The following is a 9,424-nucleotide window of genomic DNA, read 5'->3' as shown; positions in this document are numbered from 1 at the left end:
AGATGTTCTTTGAAACCAATGAGAACAAAGATACAACATACCAGAATCTCTGGGACACATTTAAAGCAGTGTGTAGAGGGAAATTTATAGCACTAAATGCTCACAAGAGAAAGCAGGAAAGATCTAAAATTGACACCCTAACATCACAATTAAAAGAACTAGAGGGCCGGGTGCGGTGGCTCAAGCCTGTAATCCCAGCACTTTGGGAGGCCGAGACGGGCGGATCACGAGGTCAGGAGATCGAGACCATCCTGGCTAATACGGTGAAACCCCGTCTCTACTAAAAATACAAAAACTAGCCGGGCGAGGTGGCGGGCGCCTGTAGTCCCAGCTACTTGGGAGGCTGAGGCAGGAGAATGGCGGAAACCCAGGAGGCGGAGCTTGCATTGAGCTGAGATCTGGCCACTGCACTCCAGTCCGGGCGACAGAGCAAGACTCCGCCTCAAAAAAAAAAAAAAAAAAAAAAAAGAACTAGAGAAGCAAGAGCAAACACATTCAAAAGATAGCAGAAGGCAGGAAATAACTAAGATCAGAGCAGAACTGAAGGAGATAGAGACAAAAAAACCCTCCAAAAAATCAATGAATCCAGGAGTTGGTGTTTTGAAAAGATCAACAAAATTGATAGACCGCTAGCAAGACTAATAAAGAAGAAAAGAGAGAAGAATCAAATAGATGCAAAAAAAAATGATAAAGGGGATATCACCACCGACCCCACAGAAATACAAACTACCATCAGAGAATACTATAAATACCTCTACGCAAATAAACTAGAAAATCTAGAAGAAATGGATAATTTCCTGGACACTTACACTCTCCCGAGACTAAACCAGGAAGAAGCTGAATCCCTGAATAGACCAATAGCAGGCTCTGAAATTGAGGCAATAATTAATAGCCTACCAACCAGAAAAAGTCCAGGACCAGATGGATTCACAGCTGAATTCTACCAGAGCCACAAGGAGGAGCTGGTACCATTCCTTCTGAAACTACTCCCATCAATTCAAGAAGAGAGAATCCTCCCTAACTCATTTTATGAGACCAACATCACCCTGATACCAAAGCCTGGCAGAGACAAAACAAAAAAAGAGAATTTTAGACCAATATCCCTGATGAACATGGATGCAAAAATCCTCAATAAAATACTGGCAAACCAGATCCAGCAGCACATCAAAAAGCTTATCCACCATGATCAAGTGGGCTGCATCCCTGGGATGCAAGGCTGGTTCAACATACACAAATCAGTCAATGTAATCCAGCATATAAACAGAACCAAAGACAAAAACCACATGATTATCTCAATAGATGCAGAAAAGGCCTTTGACAAAATTCAACAGCCCTTCATGCTAAAAACGCTCAATAAATTCGGTATTGATGGAACGTATCTCAAAATAATAAGAGCTATTTATGACAAACTCACAGCCAATATGATACTGAATGGGCAAAAACTGGAAAAATTCCCTTTGAAAACTGACACAAGACAGGGATGCCCTCTCTCACCACTCCTATTCAACATAGTGTTGGAAGTTCTGGCTAGGGCAATCAGGCAAGAGAAAGAAATAAAGGGTATTCAGTTAGGAAAAGAAGAAGTCAAATTGTCCCTGTTTGCAGATGACATGATTGTATATTTAGAAAACCCCATTGTCTCAGCCCAAAATCTCCTTAGGCTGATAAGCAACTTCAGCAAAGTCTCAGGATACAAAATTAATGTGCAAAAATCACAAGCATTCTTATACACCAGTAACAGACAAACAGAGAGCCAAATCAGGAATGAATTTCCATTCACAATTGCTTCAAAGAGAATAAAATACCTAGGAATCCAACTTACAAGGGATATAAAGGACCTCTTCAAGGAGAACTACAAACCACTGCTCAGTGAATTAAAAGAGGACACAAACAGATGGAAGAACATGCCATGCTCATGGATAGGAAGAATCAATATCATGAAAATGGCCATACTGCCCAGGGTCATTTATAGATTCAATGCCATTCCCATCAAGCTACCAATGAGTTTCTTCACAGAATTGGAAAAAACTGCTTTAAAATTCATACGGAACCAAAAAAGAGCCCACATTGCCAAGACAATCCTAAGTCAAAAGAACAAAGCTGGAGGCATCACGCTACCTGACTTCAAACTATACTACAAGTCTACAGTAACCAAAACAGCATGGTACTGGTACCAAAACAGAGATATAGACCAATGGAACAGAACAGAGTCCTCAGAAATAATACCACACATCTACAGCCATCTGATCTTTGACAAACCTGAGAGAAACAAGAAATGGGGAAAGGATTCCCTATTTAATAAATGGTGCTGGGAAAATTGGCTAGCCAGAAGTAGAAAGCTGAAACTTGATCCTTTCCTCACTCCTTATATGAAAATTAATTCAAGATTGATTAGAGACTTAAATGTTAGACCTAATACCATAAAAACCCTAGAAGAAAACCTAGGTAATACCATTCAGGACATAGGCATGGGCAAGGACTTCATGTCTAAAACACCAAAAGCAACAGCAATAAAAGCCAAAATTGACAAATGGGATCTAATTAAACTAAAGAGCTTCTGCACAGCAAAAGAAACTACCCTCAGAGTGAACAGGCAACCTACAGAATGGGAGAAAATTTTTGCACTCCACTCATCTGACAAAGGGTTAATATCCAGAACCTACAAAGAACTCAAACAAATTTACAAGAAAAAAACAACCCCATCAAAAAGTGGGCAAAGGATATGAACAGACATTTCTCAAAAGAAGACATGCATACAGCCAACAGACACATGAAAAAATGCTCATCATCACTGGCCATCAAGAAAGGCAAATCAAAACCACAATGAGATACCATCTCACATCAGTTAGAATGGCAATCATTAAAAAGTCAGGAAACAACAGGTGCTGGAGAGGATGTGGAGAAATAGGAACACTTTTACACTGTTGGTGGGATTGTAAACTAGTTCAACCATTATGAAAAACAGTATGGCGATTCCTCAAGGATCTAGAACTAGAAGTACCATATGACCCAGCCATACCATTACTGCGTATATACCCAAAGGATTACAAATCATGCTGCTATAAAGACACATGCACACATATGTTTATTATGGCACTATTCACAATAGCAAAGACTTGGAATCAACCCAAATATCTATCTGTGACAGACTGGATTAAGAAAATGTGGCACATATACCCCGTGGAATACTATGCAGCCATAAAAAAGGATGAGTTTGTGTCCTTTGTAGAGACATGGATGCAGCTGGAAACCATTATTCTCAGCAAACTATCGCAAGAACAGAAAACCAAACACCGCATGTACTCACTCATAGGTGGGAACTGAACAATGAGATCACTTGGACTTGGGAAGGGGAACATCACACACTGGGGCCTATCATGGGGAGGGGGGAGGGGGGAGGGATTGCATTGGGAGTTATACCTGATGTAAATGACGAGTTGATGGGTGCTGACGAGTTGATGGGTGCAGCACACCAACATGGCACAAGTATACATATGTAACAAACCTGCACGTTATGCACATGTACCCTAGAACTTAAAGTATAATAATAATAATAAAAATAAATAAAAAATTAATATTTTAAAAATCTTAAAAAAATACAATGGAATAACAAAAAATATGATGGGGAGGGAAAGAGGGAAATATATACTAGTTTACTGTTTGCCTGTTCTGGGATAAAATAAAATGTACGATTCTTGATTGAAGGGTCTTTACTTCTTTCCTACGTCTGAGTAATTCTCATTTTTATCTTGATTACCTGTATTTCCTCATCTGGAGAATCCAGCAAGTACTGGAGGACTTCTTTAATGCAGCGCAAATTAACATATTTTCTACTCAAGGGAAACGGAGCAATGAACTTTCTTTACACAAGTATTGATCATATATTTCTTTATTTATCACACAAGATCCAGTGGGATTAGACTTTTGTCTCATCTAAAACAGTGTGGCCTTCATGAGCCACTAAGCAATGGGCAGAAAAATGACATGCTTCCATTTTTATTTTCTTTGTTCAAAGTTAGCATCTCAGGAGATGATTTGTAAGCAGCAAGTTAAGAGCACGTGAAGAATATGGGCAGGTCTATAGTGGCTCTGAATATGCAACGGGGTCCTCATCAGAACTCTCGTCTAAGGTTTTCTTTCTATTTTCTTTTGCATCGTCACCTAAAGGTTTCTGGGATGTTATAGAACTGTTTGTTCTACTCTGATTCCATGCTGTTTGCTTAGGAAAAGAGAGGGAGTTAGTTCTTGACTGGTAAGGATAGACTGGTGAATACCATGTCTCATCAACTGAATAAATGGTGGGAGGAAAATTTGTGTCTGAATGTGTCTCTGTTGTCCGTGATGCTTCATTTATAATTTCATATGACTTTTGCGATGAGAACTCTTCATTCCTTTTATAACAAGCAGTGCTGAAGGGTATGGCACAAAACACAAGATCTGAGGGCAGCAGCTTGAACTCATTGGCTGGCCGGGTGATCACAAACCTGTAAGACAAGTCAAAGATAAATGCTGAGCCTCTGCAGCTGGCCAGTGTGGTGACAGGCAGTGACCCAAATAAAGAGGTCATTTGGCTGGGCCCAAAGAGGAAACGTTTTTGGTTTGCTTTGCTTCATGGGTTTCTGATTAACAGTAAATATCTATTTAGTACTTACTCCTGTAGCACAGTGCAAGAGGAGAGGTTCTAGAGTAGGAATGAGGGGGCTGGCTTTCATCCCTGCCTCTGAATCCAACCACTTCTGACTCTGGGCATGGTGTCCTCCTTCTCTGGGCCTTGCTGCACTCATCATTTGTTCCAGTGGGAAGAGGGGGAAGACTGTGGTTTGGACTGATTGACGTCTAATGGCCTTAAAAACAGGTCTATTTGCTTTTAAAAGACACTATACGCATGAATTCAGCTGGCACAATATTGACCTCGTAGCCAAGCTTTATCAACAGAAAGATGACATATATTTCAGGTATTTTCATCCTGACTTAGACCTACTCTAACCTAATGCTTATGCCACCAACTTTCACACAGAATGTAGCCTGGCCAATGGAGAAAAGCATTAGAAAAAACAGTTTCATTTGAAACCTGACTGGCAAGCAAATAGCGAACGTCAATGAACCCTAAAGAATACCCAGAAGCCTTAACACAGCATCAGGTACACATCAAATGCCCAAAAATGTGAGTTGAAATAATGAGTGCAACAGTGCTTATGTGGGAACATTGAGGCAGGGTAGCCTTGTATGACTTTCATCCCGCATTGCCTCACTAGTGCCTCAAATGATCACCTCTTTCCTAGCATAGATCTCAAGGTACCACTGAACTTCCTTCACTGAATGACCTACCCACTTTTATCTTTCCCACTGAGTCCTCTGTAACCTCAATTCTATTCTTAAAAAAATATTCTGAACAAGATCACATATTCTGTTTAAAACAAAAATATCAATTTTCTCCCTGAGGTCAAGTATTAATATAAGCTGTATATTTTCCCAGTTATCGTGTTGCAAGGGCTGTACAGAGGTGTTTGGGGGAGGGGTGGAGTTCAGGCAGAGAGGGAGAGAGAGAGCTATTTCCAGAACATCAGTCCTCCCCCATTGTCTTGGTGGTGGGTGCTATAAAGCCATGGCACCTTCCTTCCCCATCCATCAGAGTCATCTGTAGACCTCCACGCTTATTTTGTCATTTAGCACTTGACATGCTCTTCCTTTCAAACTTTAGTGCAGCTATCTTTTCATATGCCTGCAGTGTCTATGTGGTTTACAACTCCAGCATCCAGACACATTGCTATGACTTCCAGTATGCAATGATCTTTACCTCCAAACCACTTTCCTGGCCATGTCCTAGCTGTTTTAATTCCAAACATCGTTCCACTTCTAAAATGTTACATTTCAATAAATCACTGCTGACTACAACTTCTCATCATACTTTCTCTCACTCCCTTAACTCTGAGTACATCCACTATTCAATGCATTGAGATTTCCAGTCTTTCTTCTTTTCACTAGGATTTCTTCACAAATCCACAATAAGCCTCCTCTTCCACTCCTCTCAGCAGTTAATCTAAACATTGGCTCCTTTCTCAACTCCTGATAATATTTCTTCTATCTTTCTCTCAGCAATGACTATGCACTGAGAAATCCTAGTGCAAAATAAAAATTCCCATAAACACAGCCCTCACCTAGAGCTAGATCTGCCTTGGCATCTCTTCTTTTCCTCCTTTTCTTCTGCGGGCCAAAAAAATCATTGCTGTTATTTTCTATTCAAGACCGCTCCATTTTGAGTAATTTGGCTTCCTTCTCCTTTCTCCTGGAATAGGTTCCATCGATCTATTTCCACTCTATTACTTTCAGTTTCTACTTCCCTACTGAATCCTGTCCATTCCCACTGTGAAGATCTTAGTCTGGGCATACACGATTGTGTTGTCTCTAGACTGTAACCTCTCCTTTCCCTTTCCCCTCCACATACATTTCTATCTTCCTCGGGGCTGTCAGAGTGGTCTTTCTTTAAATTGAAAGTCGAACATATCACCCCCATGATTTATATGTAAAAAGCACCATGGCTAGCAAAGTAGATCTCAATCAATATTTACCCAATGAGTCCAGCAGAAAACAAGTACATCTTTCAAATGTGGATAGTGGCGTTCAGCTTTAGAAAGTTGTACAGACATGGATGAGAAGTAAGTTACAAAATTGAAATGAGCTGATTTAAAATCTAGCTCCATATTTCAATTTTCACTAGGGGACAGAGACTCCATTCTTCTTACATGGCCAATATTAATTGGACCCTAATTATTCAGGTCCCTCTTGTTTATACCCATTCCTCCTTATTCTTACATAGTTCTTTATTTCCCATGCACCCTTCCTTGCAACTATGGATCCTGAGCTCTGGAATTCTCTTTCACATTGAATAAAGTAGCTTTGGTTCTTATGCTTGAATGGGCGGATGGTGCTTTCTAATCTAGCACACTTCCCTTTTGTTTTCTGGGTTGAGCTCCTCTTCATCAATTATTCGGTATAAGCCAACACACAGGATTCCAAATAGATCTAATGAGCCACAGAACAGTTGTCCAAAGGTGTTTCTTGGCTAGGGAGAGAAGAGACAAAAATATGTCTGCTGGGCACTTTGATCAAGCAATTATAAGCACTCACTGGAGTGTCATTTGCTTTACCTGGTAGTAGAAGCTTGGAAAGTCGTTTCCCAATATCTTTGTGGCAGCACTGCCAGGTGGATAGGTAATTAAGAGAATGATTAGTTTTGAAACTCTAATCCCAGCGATTGTTTTGATCATTCTGGCTCTTTCAAGAGCTTCTGGTGGGTGTGGTGTGACATGCTGTTGTGCTTGTCCTTATTACCATTGCCATTCTGGTAACCACTATGAATTAACAATGAGCCACGGATTGGAAAATGGAGCTTTTGAGATATATGAGTTGGGATGTTAAATGACCTCTTGAGAGTCATCTTATCCTACTGTAAAACAGATCACAGTCCCAAATACTCATCTGGACCTTATTCTCAGGCTATACCCAACAAGATCATTATGAATAGACAACAATTTCAAGCCCCTGCAGCAGTAAACGGGCTCAGCAAGGTCAAAAGAGATCCATCCATCCAGTTCTGTAATTCCTCAGGATAAAGAACAAAGGGAGGACATAGCATAAATGGAGAGAGGAGGGAGAGGAGTGGGGACAAGTCTACCATCCTCTTTGATGCCAACAGGAAGTTGCTAGCAATAGTTTCCTGGGCTTATATACACTTACAAGTCCACCTGTAGGTGAGCAACCCAGGACTAAGGAAATGTAAAGGACCAGACTACATCGAGGGAACTTCTGGAATGTGGTTCACACCTGAAATGCTAATGCACAGAACATGGGTCTTGCCCCTTTTGGCAGCACACATCGACATGCACCAGGTATAGTGTTCTACCCAGGGGTTTTGCTAATGTCCTCTGAATCAACAAAAGATGTTTCCTTGGAAAAGCCTGCCCCTAGCAGTTAACACTGGACAACTGAATACAATGCCAATTAAAACCAAACCAGAAGGCACCACGTAGATTTCTCATTTCTTGGCTAGACCCTACTGTGATTCCCAAATGCCTGGATGCCCTGTTGGAATTTTCCAGAATTATTATCTTCTCCCTTGCTGTAATCTACTGTTTACCAGCTCCCTTGGCTAAGAAAATGCAAGCATTTTCCACTGGATAGTGCAGCCAGATTCTTAGACCCACATACAGAAGTCTTCTGCCTGATTTCAGCTGACCTTATCAGATTTCTTTAGCATTTTAAGTATGGGGAAAGTAGGCAGGCCTGGGGTCAAACTGCTGTAGCTGGGTCCCTGCTCTGACACTGATTGACAATGTGGTCTCTGGCAAGTCCTTGCTTCTCTGAGCTCCAGTTTCTTGATCTGTTAAACAGAATTAATAATAATGCCTACCATATAAATCCATGGACAGATTAAGTGGAAAAAATACTAAAAAAGACAAGCACAGAGAAAATACTCAATAAACATTAGCTGTTATAATTATTATGAATACCCTTGTCAAGGTACAAAGTTGCCAGGCCTCTCTGATGCTCCCTGTAGATTCGGGTTATTTATCTAGAAGATGGGGATAATAACAACTGCTTTATCTATCTCATAATTATTATAAAAAATAAATATAACATATGAACACACTGTGATTTGTAAAATACTCTATGAATAATATAAACTTGTATTCTTTTTTTGTTATTTTTATTGTTATCATTTCTATGCTGTGGGACATCTATGAACCCAAATATTCTGGACCATTTTCAGAAGCTCAGAGAGGAAAGGAAGTGAAAAACAGAATTCTGAGAAGAGTAGACTCACGTTAACGTCTGATAAAATGGTTTGGTGTAAGGACAGAAGCCCCAATTTACACCGGTTTCTTCCAGACAAGAGCGTCGTGCAGCTATCTGCCACACCATAGACTTTATCCTTATCTAAATGTTGTTCCAGCTGAGAACTTACTCCTCCTGTCACCAGCATCTGAAGCAATTCCAGGACATGATAATTGTAGAAGGCCTGGAAAACAAGGACAAGCCACATACAAAGTCAGAAGAGCCAATATGTGAACTGTCGAGGGGTATAGGCTTGGAGATTTAGCGGGCATTGCTGTTTAACATGGATCTGATGGTGTAGAACAGTGTTTCTCATTATCATTATCTAATGCAGCTGAAGGATGGCAGTTTGGGTATTGTGCTAGGTTAGGCCAAGTGCAGAGAAAACAATACTGACCCAGTTCCTGTTCCTTGGAGATTACACTGCAGATGAAGAAGAAATTGGATAATGATACTGACACCAGGGATTCCCCTCTTCCCAAAATGACCAGAGGAGGTATACATGTCAGGCCAGAGATACCCTAATCATCATCAATGTATATTTAAAAATACATATATTTACTGAGACATTCTGTAGATTTTCCAGTGG

The 9,424-nt window shown here is 40.5% G+C and overlaps 1 protein-coding gene across 1 annotated transcript in view; it reads right to left on the bottom strand.

Annotated features, from left to right (window-relative positions):
- Positions 1-3,873: 3,873 nt before the first annotated feature.
- The window catches only part of KCNU1 (potassium calcium-activated channel subfamily U member 1), a 170,009-nt gene continuing 164,458 nt past the window's right edge, over positions 3,874-9,424 (bottom strand). Inside the window, exons 25-27 of the mRNA XM_033230778.1 lie at positions 8,825-9,019; positions 6,945-7,063; positions 3,874-4,484 (exon numbers count right to left, since the gene is read on the bottom strand). Of these exons, the coding sequence (XP_033086669.1) occupies positions 4,079-4,484; positions 6,945-7,063; positions 8,825-9,019 (720 nt within the window). The 3' untranslated portion in view covers positions 3,874-4,078. The remainder of the gene's footprint in view (positions 4,485-6,944; positions 7,064-8,824; positions 9,020-9,424) is intronic.

Source organism: Trachypithecus francoisi, unplaced genomic scaffold, assembly GCF_009764315.1.
Source record: "Trachypithecus francoisi isolate TF-2019V2 unplaced genomic scaffold, Tfra_2.0 Contig01440, whole genome shotgun sequence".
NCBI classification, from domain to species: domain Eukaryota; kingdom Metazoa; phylum Chordata; class Mammalia; order Primates; family Cercopithecidae; genus Trachypithecus; species Trachypithecus francoisi.
Note: the sequence above shows the minus strand (reverse complement) of the source record. Positions and strands in the feature narration are given on the sequence as shown.